Genomic DNA, 20327 nt, shown 5'->3' with positions numbered 1-20327 from the left:
GCACTAATTCAAAAACCGCTTTGGAGACTCTGCACTTTAGTGCAAGTGTTACTCTGGAATCCGATCTATTCCAAGCTCGTAAAAAGTGAGGAATTAGAAGTCTATTGGCTTCCAAGTTGGCGTCACCCACATTTTTTCCAAGGCATGTTCCAAGGTTTCATGGGAGATACTTTGAACTCCGAAGGCAACCCGAATCGCGTTAAACACAATTTCGAATTGCGTTCAATCTCGCGGTTGGTTTTACTTTTAAATTTAATGCTTTCTTTTAGACCGTCGGTTTTGTGGGCCAAGATAATCGCGTTTAATGCAATTCCTAATCGCGTTTTGGAATCTAGTTTACCTTCGGTCATTGAACTTGAACTTCCATGATCAAATTCAAGTGTTTAGGTGTTATGGAATGTGGAAGATGGAATTCTTCCACCATAAAACTTGCTCTTACCAAAACAAGAGCTTTTGATGGATTTAACCTATTTTACAATTTTATTAACATGAAGATCTCAGGGAGAAAAGATAAAACAGCTGTATATTTTGAAGTTTGAAATATTAATGTGATTTCAAGTAGACAAATGTGAAACTTTACTCAATCATCATTTCATATATTATACAAACACTGTTCTCGAGTCTGTAAATCAGGCTGAAATCTCATTTCCTCTACAATTTCATTCAACATTTCACATACGCTTGTCATTTGAGGATGAGTTTTATCATGGGCAATAAACTTATGAAGAACTCCACCAACTTCGACAGAGCTGCACCCAGGTGATTTCTTAACTCCTCTTTTCTCCATTGTTGCTCTCATTTCCCTAGCTTCTTTCCACCTTCCACCAACTGCGTAAACATTTGACAATCCAACATACCTTCCATCGTGATTGGGTTCTAATTTTACAAGCATTCTCCCCACAATTTCTCCAATATCTAATCTTCCATAATTACTACAGCCATTGAGTAATGCACCCAACATTGACGCACTTGATTCAACTGGCAGTTCGTTTAAAAATTTGAATGTTTCATCTATATGACCTGCACGACTTAAAACATCCACCATACATGCATAATGCTCGAGCATTGGCATCATCCCATGTGCGGTTATGGATTTGAAAAATTGCCAAGCTTCTTCAACTAATCCTCCATGGGCACAAGCACTCAATAAATTCAAGTAAGTAATTTCATCCGGGATTACCTGCTTGAGTGTTTGCATTCTTTTGAACAATTCTAGCGACTCTTCAACATAACCATGAGTTGCAAGCCCTCCAATCATTGAATTCCATAACAGAACATCGGTTCCACAAGCAGGAACCTCATGAAACACCGCAAAAGCGTCCTCTATCGCCCCACATTTTGCATACATATCTACAATAGAAGTTTGTAACACCAGAGTTAAAGGCAACTTGTTTTCTTTCACGTAATTATGCATCATTTTCCCTTTCTCCAGCGCGCCGAGATGTGCACAAGCACACAAGACACTCACCATCGTAACCTCATTTGCTCTCTGTCCTTCAGATCTCATCCTCTCAAAAATTTCTAAGGCCTCGATATGATCACCACTCTTCACATACCCATCTATCAACGAGCTCCAGGTAATAACATCTTTCTCCGGCATTGCTTCAAATATTTGACGAGCAGAAACTAAATCCCTGCACTTTGCATAACCATCAACAATTGAATTCCATGAAACAGAATTTTTATAAGGCATTTCGTCAAACAGCTTACGAGCTGAAACTATATCACCTCGAGAAGAATACATATGAATCAAAGAATTTTGAATGAACTTATCTAATTCAAACCCAGTTTTACCAACTAAACAATGAACCGATAACCCAACTCGAATCGATGATAATCTAGAACAAGCTTTTGCTAAAAAAGGGAAAGTGAAATGATCTGGAGATATCCCAATTCTTGACATTTCATTGTATATAGAGATACAGCGATTCGGGTTCTTACTCTTAGAGTAGCCTCTTATAATTGTATTCCAACTAAATATACTAGGATTTATCAGTTGACGAAAGACATTGTACGAGTAATCAATATCGCCGAATTCAGATATTGCTGTAACAGAAAGAACTTTAGAAGAGAAGAACTCATCATCTGTGAGACCAAAAGAGATTATTAAAGCATGAATTTGCTTTAGTTGTATCATTGATTTGCATTGATCAAATGCTGATATTAAAGAACTTCGTAGTTCATTCGGGTTACTTCTAGCAGAAACTGACGAAAGTTTTAACATATCGCCCTTCGCAACTTACTCTAGCTTTGTCTAAAGGGGCATCTTTTGTTGAGGAAGTACCACCACGCATTGGTTGCTCGGCACCACTTATGTTGGCATTTGAAATGTCGCAGTCCCAAAAAAAAAAAGAAAAGCAAGACAAGACAAGTTTCTAGAAGAGTTTCCAGAGACAAACGCGCAGGCTTGCTCTCACTAAATATCAACCAAACGTTGTGACCATTCAGAGAGATTCAACAATGAAACATTGTGATGCTTCAGATTGCTCTCACTAAATATCAACCAAACGTTGTGACCATTCAGAGAGATTCAACAATGAAACATTGTGATGCTTCAGATTGAGAGACATTCAACAATGAAATGTTGATGAAACATTGTGATGGTTCAAAGCTTGCTCTTCAAACTGATTTGAAACATTGTGATGATTCAAAGCTTGCTCTTCAAACTGATTTATGAATTAACACATGCATATCCATCCATATATATATACCCCAGAATACTTACTCCTGAAACAACCTTTTTCCGTTTCAATAACTGTTGGTTAAACTTCAACATAGAAGTCACTAACAAGCTGGTTAGGACAAGATTAGGAAATTGATGTAATCCTAAGGGAATTAGAAGTCATCTAGTTCTAAGAAAAGGAAAGACATGTAATAAGGTAATATGACTAGGAAAAGGAATTCATAGTTCTATATATATATGATCACCAAAGTTGTGGTTAATCATATATGAGCAAGATTAAAGCTTGTGTTTAGTTTTGAGAGATTTTCTAAACATCAATAAAGAGAGTTGTCTTTATATAAGCTAAGTTTCATCTTGCAGTTGCCATTAATTGGTACCAGAGCTTGTTTTCTGAGCCATGGAAAACGAAACCACCATTGTGGGTGCAGAACAGTTCACGCCACCATCAATACAAGTTCCAATCCTCAACGCCACAAACTACACAGTATGGGCCATGAGAATGAAGGTACTGATGAAAATCTACAAAGTTTGGGAAACAATTGATCCTGGTACATTGGACCCAGACAAAAACAATGTTGCCATTAGATTACTCTTACAAGCAATACCAGAATGTCTTGTTCTACAAGTTGGTGAACAGGAAACTTCAAAGAAAATTTGGGATGCAATAAAGGCACGTAATCTCGGAGCTGATCGAGTTAAAGAAGCCTGTCTGCAAACCTTAATGTCTGAATTTGAAAGAGTGAAGATGAAAGACACAGATACTATTGATAGCCTTGCAGGAAAGCTATCAGAGATAGCCTCAAAAGCTGCGTCACTTGGACAATCCATTGATGAAGATAAAATGGTAAAGAAGTTTCTCAATAGTTTACCAAGATCCAAGTATATTCATATCATAGCTTCTCTCGAACAAGTCTTAGATTTAAAGAAGACTAGCTATGAAGATATAATTGGAAGATTGAAAACATATGAAGAAAGAATCCTTGATGAAGAAAACAATGAAGAACTCAAGGAAAACTCTTGTACACAAACTCTTACCAACAAAACTCTGCGACAAGAGGAAGAGGTCGTGGAAGAGGTGGTAGAGGAAACAAAGGTCGAGGAAGGGGAGGAAGGTTTAACTCACAAGATAGAACAACAAGTCAGAATGATCAAAACCAAGGGAAAGAAAAGAAGGATATATCAAACATTATTTGTTACAGATGTGATAAACCAGGACACTTCTCCTCTGTATGCCCTAAAAGAATACAAAAGATGGAAGAAACAAACAAGAATGAAACAAGGGAAGCAGATACAGCTCTTTTCATGCACGAAGTTGTATTCTTAAACGAAGAGAAATTAATACCAAAGAACTATGAAACAAAGGATAGTGAAGAAGGAGTATGGTATCTAGATAACGGATCCAGCAACCACATGATTGGTAAGAAACATTATTTCTCTGAACTCAACGAGAAAATCAAAGGAAAGGTGAAATTTGGAGATGGTTCTTATGTAAATATTAAAAGGAAAGGATCAATCATATTTCAAGGCAAGACCGGAGAACAGAAGCTTGTCACAAACATCTACTTCATCCCAAACTTACAAAACAACATTCTAAGTTTAGGACAAGCTACAAAAGTTGGATGTGATGTTAGAATGCGACAAGATTATCTAACAGTTCATGACCCAAGTGGAAGACTTTTAGTTAGAGTCTCACGCTCACAGAATAGACTCTACAAGATAAGTCTCATGATTGGAAGGTCATTGTGTCTGAATATGAGACTGGAAGATCATACATGGAAGTGGCACGCAAGGTTATGACACATAAGCTTTAGAACTTTAAAGGCAATGTCTCAAAACAAGATGGTTCGAGGACTACCACAGATAAATGATGAATCAAAAATATGTGAATCATGTTTAGTTGGGAAACAAACTCGTCAAGGTTTCCCAAAAGCAACAACATTCAGAGCCTCAAAGCCATTAGAGCTTCTTCATGCTGATTTATGCGGTCCTATTACACCACAAACCCTTGCAAATAACAGATACATATTTGTTATTATAGATGACTTCTCAAGATATATGTGGTCTATTCTTATGAAAGAAAAGAGTGAAGCATTTGACAGATTCAAAGCTTTCAGAAATCTGATAGAAAAAGAGTTAAAAGAGGAGGTCAAAATGCTTAAAACTGATAGAGGAGGAGAGTTCACTTCCGTAGAGTTCAACAAGTTCTGTGAGTCAAATGGAATCAAAAGGCAACTCACAGCACCATATGCACCACAATAAAACGGAGTGGTGGAGAGGAGAAACGGGACTCTAATGGAGATGACAAGAAGTTCTTTAAAGGCTATGCAGTTACCTAATTATCTATGAGGAGAAGCTGTACGACACTCCACATACCTAATAAACAGGATACCTACGAAAGCTCTGAAAGACATGACTCCATATGAAAGCTTGCGAAAGAGAAAACCAAACATAGATCATTTAAGAGTGTTTGGTTGCAAAGCATACGCAAAAGTTGATTCTGCAACTCTTAAGAAACTGGATGATCGATCTCAGACTCTTGTGCATCTAGGAATTGAGCCTGGATCCAAAGCTTACAGATTATTCAATCCAACAACGAAAAGAGTAATAGTGAGTCGAGATGTGGTATTCGATGAAAAAAGCAATCTGGAACTGGAAAGAAACTAATGATGGACCAAGTAGGGATCCAAGAATGTTTCACATGAGATGGGGTCAAGTAATTGATGAAGGCGAAGGACCCATAATCATCAATACCAATGGAAACAATGATGTTAATCAAGAAGAAGAAGAGAATAATGAAAACACTGAGAATAACGAAGAAGTAGAAGAAGAAGAAGAAGAAGAGATCGATGAAATAACTCAACCCATTCCACTGCGAAAATCAACAAGACAGATACAAAAGCCAAAATATCTGGAGGATTATGTTCTTCAAGCTGCAGAAGAATGTGAGATTATGCTACTTTCTGTTAATGATGAACCAAGGAATTTTCAGGAAGCAAATGTCTCGAATAAATGGACACAAGCATGTAGAGAAGAAATTATCTCAATCAACAGAAACAAGACTTGGTTTCTAGTTGATAAGCCAGGTGGGGTAAAAGTGATTGGTCTTAAGTGGATCTTCAAAATAAAACGGAATGCTGATGGTACTGTCAACAAATATAAGGCAAGACTTGTATCTAAGGGATACGTTCAAGAATCAGGCATAGACTTTGATGAAGTTTTCGCACCAGTTGCTAGACTAGAGACAATTCATCTCTTAATAGCAGAAGCAGCATCAAACTCATGGGAAATTCACCACTTAGACGTTAAGACATCATTCTTACGTGGTGAATTGAGAGAAGATGTGTATGTTGAACAACCAGAAGGTTTTGAAGTAAAAGGACAAGAGCATAAGGTTTATAAGTTATCAAAAGCTCTATATGGTCTAAGACAATCTCCTCGAGCCTGTAATACAAAGTTAGATCAAATCTTAAGAGAAATCAGATTTGTTAAGTGCTCTAAAGAAACATCAGTATACAGAAGAGAAGAAAAGGGAACGCTTCTTGTGATTGCAGTCTATGTAGATGATCTATTTTTGACTGGCAACTCCCTTAAGGTGATCAATGAGTTCAAGAGAGAAATGTCGTCAAAGTATGAGATGTCAGACCTCGGAAAACTCACTTATTACCTTGGCATAGAAGTCCATCAAAGAGTAGATGGGATTCAGATTAAACAAGAAGCTTGTGCAAGGAGAATTCTGAAAGAAGCAGGACTTGAAACTTGTAATCCAACTAAGATACCAATGGAGTTTGGACTTAAAGTTTCAAAGGCACAAGAAGAAGCTGATATTGATCCAACGAGTTATAGAAGAAATGTTGGATGCCTTAGATACTTGTTACACACAAGACCAGACTTGGATTTGTCTGTGGGAGTAGCAAGCCGTTATATGCATAGTCCACGCAAGTCTCATGGTGATGTAATAAAGCAGATATTGAGATATCTAAGAGGAACAATCAGCTATGGATTGAAGTATGGTCGAGGAGGATCAAAAGGAATTGTTGGGTATAGTGACAGCAGTCATAATATTGATCAAGATGATGGAAAAAGTACAACTGGTCATATATTTTATCTAGGAGAAGCACCTATTACATGGTGTTCACAGAAGCAAGACACTGTAGCCCTCTCATCCTGTGAAGCTGAGTTTATGGCCGTAACAGAAGCAACTAAACAATCAATATGGATTCAAGAACTGTTGGGTGAAATCAAAGGAAGAAAACCTGAAAAGTTCTCATCAAGATTGATAATAAGTATGCAATTGCACTCAGTAAAAATCCAGTGTTTCATGGGAAGACGAAACACATTCACAAAAGGTATCATTTCATACGAGAATGCATCGAGAAGGAGGTCATTAACGTTGAACACATACCAGGAACTGAGCAGAAAGAAGATATATTGACAAAGGCATTAGCTCGGATCAAGTTTGAAGAAATGAGACAACTGATTGGAGTACAAGATATGTCACGGGTAAGGTTGAAGCTTAATGGGGAGAATGTTGGTTAAACTTCAACATAGAAGTCACTAACAAGCTGGTTAGGACAAGATTAGGAAATTGATGTAATCCTAAGGGAATTAGAAGTCATCTAGTTCTAAGAAAAGGAAAGACATGTAATAAGGTAATAGGACTAGGAAAAGGAATTCATAGTTCTATATATATATGATCACCAAAGTTGTGGTTAATCATATATGAGCAAGATTAGAGCTTGTGTTTAGTTTTGAGAGATTTTCTAAACATCAATAAAGAGAGTTGTCTTTATATAAGCTAAGTTTCATCTTGCAGTTGCCATTAATAACTTGTTTTAGGCAGTAGTCTCACGCTCTGTTTAGCAGCAACTACTCTCACGTAAAAATATTCGTTCGAACTCATTTTGTTCGGAGTAGGCTCACGGTCTGTCACCGATATTTATAAAATCAAGAAAACAAAAATGGATTCCGAAAATACGTTACTAGAAACCATGCGCGACATCAAAAGGATATTTCAACTCTATCAAGATCAAAACTCAAGCAATTCTCCAACAGTAAGATATTTCTTAATCCTACTCTTCTGATTTCAAGATATTTTATTTTTCTTGCACCGGAAATCAAAGATTTCACGCCATCAGAACCCTATTTCGATTCTAAGGTTTCTTGTTTTAATTCTTCTTGAACCTTATTATTCTGATTTTATTCCTGAAACCCTTTCTTTTTCTTTTTGTTTGTATTCCAGTTGGATGAGGATAGACATATGTTTAAAAGGGTGATAAACAATCTCACGGAGCATGCTATTCAGACTCAAGTGAAGGTATACATTCAACATTTCATCCAACTTTTCTTATTTCTGATTTTATATTCAAAGATGTTATTCATGATAAAATATCTGAATTTCTAATCTAATTGCTTTAAACGGTTTGGAATTTTACTAATTTTTTTCTTCTTCTGGTGATCAAACAGACATATGAGGAGCAATATTTTAAATCTCCTCCGAAGAAGTGTCCAAATTGCGGAAAAATGAAGAAAGCCGGAAGGCAGGTGGTTATTGCAATGGATGCAGCACGAAGGTTCGCATATTTTGGGAAGCATCCTCAACAACCTTCATCAGTTCAATTGGTTGATGGCTCAGTGAAGGATGGGCATTCCGACATCCAACAGAAGACTGTAGCAATTGTTCCGAAATTTCAATTAGGCCAGCAAACAGTGGATGCACTTGAGAAACAATCGAAGTGGCAAGATATTCGATATGCACGGGAAAGATTGAGTCCGACAATTAGGAAGAAAAATGAGACTCAACAGAGAATATCTTCCCCAAAGAAGAAAAAAGTTGGTCCATCTCGGCAGAGATACAATAATTCTTCTACAGATGTCATACTGGCGCCGACATTGATGCGATTCGACCAGGATGTCGTGTCGACATTTTCCGATTCCTCGAGTTGCTCTGAAAGTAGGAGCCGGTCAAGGTCTATTTCACCTGCAAGGTCTGCAACTTCCTCAACTGGTTCGATTTCTCCCGGTAGATATCAAAGAAATTCTTCGTGGGAGTCGACGTATTCTGCTTCGTCATCTGGTTCCATTGCTCCAAATACAAGCTACAACGAGTATTATAGCGGCAACGAGAGGGAACCACGATCACGAGGCAGAAAGATGGATCACCCTCGCCGTTCTAGGTCCATATCACGGAGACGGTCGCCGCCGGAGGATTACTCTTGCAGTTCAAGTAAGTCCACGTCACGTAGTAGATCACCAGATGAGGTCTACTCACATAGGAGGAGGTGTGATTCTAACGTTCATCCATCGAATCATTCCACTGACAAGGTGGGATGGTTTAGAAGAATCAAGAACAAGCTTGGGTTTCATCATCAGGATGACCACCACCATCATCCCGGCCGTCATAATGCTTGTGTTTCGTCATCCAAGGAGGATGAAACTGTCCACGCTCATCATAGCTCCATTGTGAATCCACATCGCAAAAGCAATGACCAGATGGTGATAAAGAACCAGAGAAGAACAACACAGGTTACGAAGGAGCCAGTTAGAATATGGATTTTGGTGAATGCTTCCACACCTGCTATGTGCAGAGAGTGGTTCAATTTATATTAATCACTTTCAAAGATAATCTGTTACAGATTAGGTAAACAAATCAAAGACTGAGCGTGCCACTGATGTAGGCTTTAGAATCTTCCATAAAACTAGGTCAAGAGACTTGGTGTACAGTCTTTCTAGCAGAGTCTTCAGGACTTGGCTTAACATCTCCCCTCAAGTTGAACTGCAGCTGGCGAAGTTGCAACTTGCTACGTAAAATATTAAACCTTGGTGATGCAAGCCCCTTAGTAAAAATATCTGCAACTTGATCACGTGAACTGATGAACCTGACATGTAGTAGACCAGCAGCCACACGTTCACGGACAAAATGATAATCTATCTCAATGTGCTTTGTGCGGGCATGGAAGATGGGATTTGAAGTTAAGTACGTGGCTCCTAAATTATCACACCAGAGTAATGGAGGTAAAATCTTGAAACCAAGTTCCTCAAGGGAATGGGAATGTAGATTCCTCAAAGCGCACATGTCTAGAAATGTAGATTTTGTTTGTTTCTCTGTGTAAACACATGTACCCCTTATGTGCATTACTGTATCCTATAAAAACACATTGAATTGACCTAGGCTCAAGTTTGTCTTTATTATATTGCCTTAAGCAAGGATATGCAAGACAGCCAAAAACTTTCAAGAAGGAATAGTCTGGCAGTTTGTTGAATAACAGTTCCAATGGTGTTTTCGAGTGTGACACTGAATTTGGTAGGCGGTTTATAAGATAACATGCAGTAACAAAAGCATCTGCCCAAAAAGACCTAGGCATATGAGCATGAAACAGTAAGGCCAAACCAGACTCTGTGACATGTCTGATTCTACGTTCTGCCAAACCATTCTGAGGTGACGTGTGATGACATGAAAAACGTGCTGAATGCCAGACTCATTTAAATAGGAAGTAAATTTTTGATATTCAAGAGCATTATCAGATTGAAAAATTTTAATCTTATGACCAGTGAGATTCTCAACTTGTTTGCGAAAGAGAATAAAAGTATGCAATGCATCAGACCGTAGAACTAGGGGAAAAATCCATGTATAGTGAGAATAGACATCCATAAACAAAATGTAATACCGAAAACCAGTTCTTGATAAGGAGGGTGAGACCCATATATCTGAAACAACTAAGCTCAAAGGCTTATTATAAACTGTTTTACTTAGAGAAAAAGATAACTTCTTGCTTTTACTCACATGGCAAGAATGACAGAATCCAAAGTTTTTATTTGTTAATGGAAGTGAAAATTGATGACAGATTTTTGACACAGTGCTAAGCATAGGATGTCCTAGTCGCTGGTGCCAAAGAGGAAGAGTATAGGTCACCATAGCTTCAGGTTTTATTGAGTTCTGAATCAAATCTACCACTTCAAACATGTAAAGGCCATTCTTGTTAAACCCTCTCAGCAGCATTATCCCCGTGCGCTTGTCCTTAACAACAAAGAAACCAGCATGAAACTCAAAATAAACATTATTGTCTTTACAAAATTGAGATACAGACAACAAGTTTGTCTTGATTTTAGGAACATGATAAATATGATTCAATGCAAAAGTTCGGGAATTAAGCGTAAAAGATGCATTACCAACATTGGAGATTTCCAGTGCATTACCATTGCCAACATGAACCTGCTCAGTGCCATTGTATTCATGAGGAATGGACAGATTTCTCATATCAGAAGTGAGATGATGAGTTGCACCTGTGTCAGTTACCCACTGATTTCTAAACTGGTCTCCAGGTAAAGCAATATAGGCCTGCGCAGGACGCTGGTTGTTGGTTTGTCATAGCGAAACCAACATCTGTCACCAAGATGGCCCTTCTTCTTACAAATCTGGCACTTTTCTATGAACTGAGGAGGTTTCTGATTCTGCTGCTGACGAGCATTCATATTATTGTTGGAATACGAATATTTCTGTTGGACTGGATTCTTTTGTTTACCTCTGCTTGAGGAGGGAAAGTTTGAGACAGCTACATTTGCTAATGGAGACTGCAGTGATGACAACTGTGATTCTTGGCGCATGTCATAAGTGATCAGATGAGAGTAAAAGGTATCTATGGGCATATCCTCAACAGTGCTCAAAGCAGTGACAATAGGATCATAGCTTTGGTTAAGTCCATTACTAATGGCTTGTTTCTTTTCATTTGTTGTTACAGCACAGCCAGATTCTGCCAATTGAGCAAACAAAGATTTAGCATCATTCAAATAGGTTTTGAGAGTTTTGTTACCTTTTGACATGCTATGCAGTTGCTTTTTCAGATTCATCTGATGATGAAAAGTTTTTGGTGCATATTCGGATTCTAGTTTATCCCAGACATCCTTTGCAGTTGTTAGGTGAGCTACATTACTCAGGACCTCAGGTGTCAGAGTTGAATTGAGCCAGCCAACGATGAGAGAATCCTGATGCTCATAAGCTGTAAACTCAGGATTTATATCTTCACTTTCAGGTAATGTCTTTGAAGGAACTTGTTTTGTTCCATCTACAAATCCACTGAGATCATAGCCTTTTAAGATTGGTTTGAACTGTGCCTTCCAGAGGATATGATTTGTTTCTGTGTGTTTCAATGTGACAAGGTGATGAATCTGCACCTGTCTTAGGGTATTAGTGGTGTCTGCCATGAAAGATTTTTTTTTGTTGTTGTGGTATTGAGCGGAAGATGGTTTGGATCAGGCTGATACCAAGTTAGAATATGGATTTTGGTGAATGCTTCCACACCTGCTATGTGCAGAGAGTGGTTCAATTTATATTAATCACTTTCAAAGATAATCTGTTACAGATTAGGTAAACAAATCAAAGACTGAGCATGCCACTAATGTAGGCTTTAGAATCTGCCATAAAACTAGGTCAAGAGACTTGGTGTGCAGTCTTTCTAGCAGAGTCTTCAGGACTTGGCTTAACAGAGCCCAAACAACATGGACATCTCAGAAAGCTCTTTGGAGGTGTAGTTAGCCACTTTCGGGGCTCGAATAAATCTAAGCCGTCAACAGCTGATAAAAGACGGTTAGAAAGAGCCGTAACGTGTAAGAGAAATGTTGTTGTCAAGTATCCCAAGTCCAAGGGGTACAAAAATAATAGTAGGGGGGAAAAACTTTTGCAAGTACACAGGAAATAGCGCAACAACACCTGTATTAAACCTGGTTCTGTATTTGAATGTTCAATTTTAGCGTTTGTATTAGAAATTTTTTGTAAGTACGAAGAACCATGTAACTGCTGATTAGGATTGATAAAGTAAAAACTTATCTGCATCACTTTCTATCGAAGTTCAAGGTAAACCTGTACCCATTTATATAAACTGGAAAAATCAACCTACTGTTATGTACAAACTGAATTTTCTAATTCCTATCAGCTCTTGCATCAGGCTGCAGGCTGCACCACCACCACCACAGAAAAAGAAGAAAAAACACAGGCTATCTAACCTTCTTTCCTTGCTCTAAATCAATAAACTAACTAAAAACTAACATCTACTTCTTCGTCATCATCAAGTCCATCAAAGAAAGGGTCACGCAGTAATTCTGAAGCAGAAGGTCTGGCTCTAGGTTTAGCGAGACATCTTTCAATGAATTCTTTTACCTCTGGGTGTTTCACTTTGTTCATAGCTTGAGGCCTTATTCCTGCAGTAACCTTCTTATAAATCTTGGGGATGCTACCACATTCGAGGTAAGGTAATTCCATCGTCACCAATTCTAACACGCATAATCCATATGAGTAAATATCAACCATCTCTGTGTAATTCTCATCGTATAATTCCGGTGCCATAAATTCTGGTGTTCCAAGTACTGAATGTGCTGAATGATTTTTTCCTACCATTGCCGCTAAACCCAAATCCCCTATCTTCACCTGATAGGATTCACAGATTTGCAAATTGTATTTTAACCATGCAATAAAAAAGAAATTACAACTGTAATTTCAAGGATTATTAACAAAAGAAATAGAGGAGATTAAATTATTTTACCTGGCCGACATTTCCATTAATGAAGATATTACTGCAATTGAGATCTCTGTGAATGATACAGGGTTCATGGGTATGGAGATATTCTAAACCTCTAAGAATCTGTCTAGACCATTTCTTCAAAGCTTTGAGGGAAATATGGCGATGTTTCTTACGATATTCTCTCAGATTACCAGAAGTACAAATTTCTGTGATGAAATTCAACGTATTCTGTTTATCATGAGTCCAATAATTGTAAAAAGCAATTATATTATCATCTCTCAAAGACCGAAGTAATCGAACTTCAGCAAAAAGCCGATCGATCATCATCTCATCACCACTGAAACTATTCAAGAAAACTTGATTCCAAGCAACTTCTATCCCTTCTTCTTGATCAAAAGCTCTGTACACCTTCTTTACTGCACCAGAACCTAATAGATCACAGTATCTTCCATATCTACCAGTTGGATCTAATTCAACGAACGGTTCTGAATCTTTATCATCATCTGTCGTTTGATCACACGCCATCTTCGAAAAAATCAATCAAGATTTTTTTATTGGAGATGACGAGATACTGTTTCTTATCTACAATTGCTAAAAAACCTAAACAAAAACTTTATAGTCAGACAAGAAAACAATGAATCGAATACTAACAGAACAGAACAATGAATCGAAGGACTGGGAATTGAGAATCGCTGATAACAACTGAGTAAAAAACAAACATATATATATATACTACTTATTAAACAGAGATTGAAGAGGAAGAAATACCGTGAAAGAGGAGGAAGTTGGAGATTGATGGGGATACGAAGAAACAACAAAGAAGAGAGATATGTAAAGCTAAAGCGACAAAAAGAAATCTTCTGGAAGCAAACAACAGAAACGTGGTCAAAACAAAAACAAATTGTGTTAGATTATTAGTCCCACATTGTTGGGCAATCTAAGATCCTGCGTTTTATAATCTCTTAGAGCGTCCACAATGGTACGATCAAAACCAAAGATCAAAGACCAAAACAAACGATCAAATTTGAGTTTAGTCTGTAGTGTCACGTTAAGGCAGTGGAGTATATTTAGTCGGGCGGATGTATAATCCACGCTTGCATGTGGAGCGTTGGTATAATCTTCGTTTGGGCCGGGCGGAGATATAGTTAACGCTGGTTGTGGGGCGTTGGTAAAGAATACACTTGTTGTGGGGCGTACATATAGTTCACGCTCGGAGAAGGGGCGTAGGTATAATCTACGCCTGGTGTGGCGAACGTATAATCAACGCCTGAATGAAGCGTACGTATAATCAACGCCCCGTGTCAGGCGTACGTATAATCAACGCTTCTCTCAGGCGTACGTATAATCAACGCCTCACTCTTCTCTCAGGCGTACGTATAATCAACGCTTGGTTTCACTCAGGCGAATGAAGGAATCAACACCTCATGGCAGGCGTACGTATAGTGTTGGACTTCTATTAAACACGTATCGAGCACGTGTGGCATTAAAGCCCAGACAATCTCTAACCACCACGTATAACCCACGTGTTCACTTTCCCTTTACCCTAATCTTCTCCGTCTTCTTCTTTTCTTTTCTACCTCCTCTTTGTTTCTACCGCCCACAAACACAGCTTCTAAACCAACACATCACAGTAACGAGCAGTAAAAGAAAAGAAAAAAACGAGATACTTGATGAACCCGGGTTACAAAAGAGGTATGTTTTTCTTTTTCTTAATCTCTTTGTTTTATCCATATTGTTGTATAATTTATTTAAGGGTTTTATTGTTAAAATTAGTTTTATCTAAAATTGGGTTTTAACGAACAAATATGAATATGAAATTGGTTAAATTTAATTGGGTATGTGTGTTTTATGTTTTTTTTTAGCGATTAATATGTATGTGAAAAAACCATATTTGATGCTTATGTAAATTTGGTTAAATTTTGTTTTAAAATAGTTATAGAAGATCTAATTTGTGGGTGGAATAGATTTATAATTTTTGGGTATTGTAAAAATCTGTGGTTATGTAGATTATGTGGGAAATAGTTCTCACCCTTCATCTGTTCAATCAACCTATTTCAATTGAGAGCTTCCTTTTATTGCTTTTCTTCATGTTGTCTGTGGTAATTAATTTTAGTGAATATGGTTATCAATAATTGTAGTTATGTAAATTTTTAAATTATTGGATTAATTTTAAATTATTGTAAATTATTGTAGTTATGTAATTATTGGATTAATTATGCTTTTCTGCATGTTGTATGTGAATATGGTTACCAATAATTGAATTTGTATTGTTTTTTTATTGAATTTTGAGGTGATTTTTTAGTTATGTAAATTGTAGTTATGTAAATTTGGGAGTTACATATGTAGAAGGCTAATTGCGTGAGTATGGAATTGTTTTTTAGTGCTTTTTGGAATCTTGAAGTGATTAAATTGGGTTGTGGAATCTTGTAATGATTTTCGAAATGCATCAGTGACGATTTAATTTGTTTTCTGGGGAATTATGAATTTGGAATTGATATGGTTTGTGTTAAGGATTTATAGTATTTGGAATATAAATGGTGATGGACTAATAAAAATATTCGTTAATGAGGGTTGGTCTTTTAATAATGTAACTGCATCTATATTGTGTGTGCACAGATGTTGAACAAATTCACAGCGCGTTTCAATGGTCGCATGAAGACGAACAAGAAACAAACATCTGTAGCCGAAGAGGATTATAACTTAATCCCTACTGGTACAATTAAGGAGGTTGATATTCCCCGGTTAGGGAGGTTTCCTATACTGCAAGATGATAAACCGCACGCTACTACGGACATCACATTTACAGGGGAGCACAAATTGAAGTATCAACATCGTGGATCTTTGGCATCGGTAATTCATCACTATCAAACTATTTCACAACACTGTCCTAGAGCTAAATATATTATTGAAAAAGTGGGATGGCAAAATTTACTGGACATACAATGTAGCGAAACCAACCATTCAATGGTTGATTATATTGCTGGAGCGGTTTTGGGATACAACAAATACTTTTCACTTCCCATTTTGAGATGGGATTCACCCCTAGATTGGCTCATGTTGACTGGACTGAGTATCGGTGATGGGCTTGATGTTCCTTATGATTCGGGGAAGTACCAATTTGAACATGTTCGTGAGCATATCTTTCCGGATATCCAAGATGTCACGCTCTGTCCAAAAGCACCGTCGTGGGTTTCAAATTCAATTACAATTAAATATTTAAGGTCATATTTCTTCGAAGACAAGTTGGTTGCGGCTGAAAATGATAGCACCCTTGCTCATAGAGTAGCAATTGCCTTTTTCATGTATGTTTTGGGACATTTTTTCTTTTCTAATGCAAAGACTTATATTGATGCTGGATGGTTAACTGCTTTTGAAAATCTTGATGTAGTATCCACGTATGACTGGGGTGGTGCTGCGTTTTCGAAATTGTATGCGGCACTCCGTTTATATGGGAGGAGACAGAAGGCACTATGTGGTCCATTCCAAGTATTAGAGGTATTCTTTCAATCTAGTTATTTTTCCTCTCATTGTTTATTTTGTTGCTAAGTTATTAAATTGGCTAATTATTTTGATGGAGTAGTTTTGGGGGTATGAATACCTGGGCATATGTCGACCAGAAATCCCAGAGGCGAGTACAGAACAAAAATGGCCCGTATCTTCTAAATGGAATGTACCGAAGAATACAAATGATATTTTCCGTTGTAGGGATTTACTAAGTAAGCTTACTGCTGAACAAGTGACATGGCGCCCATGGGAATCATACAGAGAAGTTCTTGCATCTGATATGGGATGCACGGCTACGCGGCTATCAGACTCGAGATATATATTTTCTTACATGGCATTGTGAGTTAATTTGTAAATTTATTATATAACATACTTTTTTTCTATATAACATACTTACTATATAACATACTACTTTTTTTTCTATATAACATACTTACTAAATTCTTATTCCCTTTCTAACTGTAAAGCACAACATGTATCTTGGTGAAAGGTGTTGGCGGCAAAACCATTGTACTTTCGCTGTTCCTATAAGACTACACACAGTTATAGGGATATTGGCAATATTCAAGCCGAACGCCTAAAAAAGAAGGTTTGGTCGATGCAACAGAGATAGTGCAAGTTGTTAAAGATTATGATATATATTTACATACTGGACAATGGTAACCAACTCCAAAGATTACGTGACTCATCCTATTGGGGAAGCCCAAACATATGGGTATGTCGGTGACTTGTATACGGTCCCAATTGAACAACCTGTTGAACATGTACATATCCCTCCTCCACATCTATTATCCCACGTAAGTGTACTTTCGACTTTTTATTGTACGTTCGATTTTTGTTGGTATATTTGTACTTATGTATTTTATTTTTTCTTGACAGCATGAAGCTTACACATTATTTCAAGAAAATGCTGATTTTAATCAACAATTTCGCGAATTAACATTAAAACAAACGAAGGAGAGGATGGACGTTATTATGTCGAAAGAAGCAGAAATACAAAGGCTAAATAATGCGAACGTTGATTTGCAGCAACAACTATCTCTTTTCCGTATGCTGCACACTGTCCAACCTCTCCTTGGATACGGTTCCTTTTCCCAAACAATGCCATCACAAGTTTGGAGTGGTATGAATCAAGGATCAGCTTCAACAATGTCCTCAGTCAATACCAATCCGAGAACGCACATTCCTTTTGTGGCACCAAGATCGTCCACTTCGGATAATGATAATATGAAGGGTTAATTTGTTATGACTATTTAGATGACCTGTCTTTGGAGTTATCTTTTCTTATCTTATATAGTATAGTATAGTCATATCATATATAGTATAGTCATATCAGGTCACTGACAAACACTTTATCTTTTTGGAAAACACTTTTGCGTGAACCCAAAAAAATATCTATTTTTGGTTTTTTTAATGCTCTTGAAAATGGGTTATAAATTAAAGACCTGATCACTCAATATATGAATAATAATACATCTCTTCTGCTTCATATAGTAAGGGAACACTATGAGAAAACCGCTCATTATTGCTCTTCTGTTTCTTCTTCATCTTCTTCTTCTAATAGTAGTTTTTATTCCTCGGATGATGATGCAATAGCAATTATGCAAAATAACATGGCCGTTAGTTTGGGAGTCCTTGTTACAAATTCAAAATGGCCTCAAACTCGTATCAGAATACCAAGAGATCGTGAGTCAGGGGCTGAACTTCTATGGAACGACTATTTCTCTCCGTACCCAAACCAACCACCCAATGTTTTTCGCAGAAGATTTAGAATGCGTCGACAATTGTTTAACCGGATAGTGGAAGGTGTTACCAATGCAAACAAATATTTTGTTCAAAAGCCCGATGCTTGTGGAGTTTTAGGATTAAACCCTCATCAAAAAGTAACAGCAGTAGTACGAATGTTAGCTTACGGATGTGCGGCAGATGCAATAGACGAGTACTTACGCATAGGAGAAACAACTGTGCTGGAAGCTACTCGTAGGTTCTGTAAGACGATTCTGAATGTGTATGGGAAAGAATATTTGCGTGAACCAACGGCTGGTGATATTGAACTGTTGCTCAAGCAAAACAAAGACCGTGGATTTCCTGGGATGCTGGGTAGTCTAGATTGCATGCATTGGAAATGGGATAAATGTCCGTCGGCAGAATCTGGGGCTTACACCGCGTATAAAGGGAGCGAAAGTATCGTGTTGGAGGCAGTGGTGTCGTATGACCTATGGTTTTGGCATGCTTTTTTTGGTATGCCCGGTTCTAACAACGATATTAATGTTATGAACCGTTCATATGTTTTTCGAAGTCTTGTAACAGGAAAAGCACCGCCGGTGAGCTATGAGGTGAACAGACATTCATATGATATGCCGTATTATCTAGGTGATGGAATATACCCAGAGATTCCTACTATTATTATGGCCATTAAACATCCGATTGGTAGGAAAAAAGAAATATTTTCATCGATGCAAGAGGGTGCAAGAAAAGATGTTGAACGGGGATTTGGTGTACTTCAACAACAATTTGGAATCATCAAACAACCTGCAAGAATGTGGAATCCAGATGTGCTTGCCTATATCATGAAAACTTGTATTATCTTACATAATATGATAGTCGAGGATGAGCGTCTACCCGGTGACTGGCCACATGTTTATGAACAACGTAGCAACGCATCACCGGTTAATATATTAAGAGGCAATAGTGACGAGTTTTCCCAAATTAGAGCTCAGCAACGCCGACGTGCAATGCGTAACAAAGATGCACATATTCGCTTGCGTAATGACTTGATCAAATATATATGGGCAGAATATGAGAATTAAAAATTGTCGTTTGTCATTTCCTTTCTATTATCTCTTTGTATGTAAACATCCCCAAGTTTTAATTAAGGTCGTATGTTTCAAAAAAGTAGAAATTTAATTCAAATCAACGGAAGTAAATTTAAAATCCAAAAATTACATAATAATAATGCTAATTGTTCAGATAATAAGAAATTTAAAACATAATAATACTAATAATACTACTAATCACTAAATAGGAGAAATAATTAAGGTTTGAACTATTCCGCCTTTGTGTTAAGATTGGTTTCTTTTATTCCGAACTATGTCCGCCCTGCGAAGTCGGAAGTACTCTTGTTGTACAGGTTCCATTTTTTCAAGATCCATCATAATGATGCGAAATTCTTCGTCTTCAGCTTGCTTGGCTATTTTTGCCGCATGTTCAGCTTGTTTTGCTGCAAACTCTGCTGCTCTTTGTTCCATCTTGAATCTTGATTGTGCTTGGTAATGAGTATTGAAATTTTGTTGTTCTTTAATAATTATTCCCATCAATTCCTCTTGGTGACTGGATTTCTCTCTCCCTGTTTTCTTCAATCTTTTTGATGCTTTTTTCCCCATCTTACGAATATATGTGTTCTCTATGTCTCCCCCATCTGTGTCGTTACCGGTCTCTCCTTGAGTTGTTGTTTGCGGTCCTTCATCATCTTCCTCGTTATTCTCATAAGTGTCCAAATCATGCGTCGTATCGAATACAAAAGTCGATCGTCGATTATATTTTATATTTTCTAACACAACTGGGTAGCACTCTTCGTGCTTAAATTTTTTCCCATCGTTGCATTCCTTGAACCTCTTGTTAACTTCTTC

At 37.5% G+C, this 20327-nt stretch overlaps 2 protein-coding genes across 3 annotated transcripts; both read right to left on the bottom strand.

The window, feature by feature from the left end:
* Positions 1-566: 566 nt before the first annotated feature.
* On the bottom strand, positions 567-2267 carry LOC113304568 (pentatricopeptide repeat-containing protein At5g08305-like). Its single transcript, XM_026553708.1, has one exon. The coding sequence runs from the start codon at positions 2222-2224 to the stop codon at positions 593-595; it is 1632 nt and encodes a 543-aa protein (XP_026409493.1). The 5' UTR covers positions 2225-2267; the 3' UTR covers positions 567-592.
* Positions 2268-12483: 10216 nt separating this feature from the next.
* Positions 12484-14093, bottom strand: LOC113303398 (probable serine/threonine-protein kinase WNK11). 2 transcript variants are annotated; one of them, XM_026552432.1, is made up of 3 exons: positions 13963-14093; positions 13216-13794; positions 12484-13100 (listed from the first exon to the last, which is right to left on the bottom strand). In XM_026552432.1, exons 2-3 carry the CDS (start codon positions 13717-13719, stop codon positions 12711-12713), a joined length of 894 nt encoding a protein of 297 aa, XP_026408217.1. In that variant the 5' UTR covers positions 13720-13794; positions 13963-14093; the 3' UTR covers positions 12484-12710. The 2 variants fall into 2 exon arrangements, with proteins under 2 accessions (XP_026408217.1, XP_026408216.1); XM_026552431.1 differs by lacking the exon at positions 13963-14093 and having other exon boundaries at positions 13216-13919.
* Between the last annotated feature and the right edge of the window lie 6234 nt (positions 14094-20327).

Source organism: Papaver somniferum, chromosome 8 (assembly GCF_003573695.1).
Source record: "Papaver somniferum cultivar HN1 chromosome 8, ASM357369v1, whole genome shotgun sequence".
NCBI classification, from domain to species: domain Eukaryota; kingdom Viridiplantae; phylum Streptophyta; class Magnoliopsida; order Ranunculales; family Papaveraceae; genus Papaver; species Papaver somniferum.
This window is presented reverse-complemented; position numbering and strand designations above follow the sequence as displayed.

Excerpts from the sequence above, each read along its gene's own strand:
- LOC113304568 (XM_026553708.1), bottom strand. The coding sequence starts at position 2,224 with ATGTTAAAACTTTCGTCAGTTTCTGCTAGAAGTAACCCGAATGAACTA.
- LOC113303398 (XM_026552432.1), bottom strand. The coding sequence starts at position 13,719 with ATGGCGTGTGATCAAACGACAGATGATGATAAAGATTCAGAACCGTTC. Across the intron at positions 13,101-13,215 it reads TTAATGGAAATGTCGGCCAG|GTGAAGATAGGGGATTTGGG; the intron begins GTAAAATAATTT and ends GAATCCTATCAG.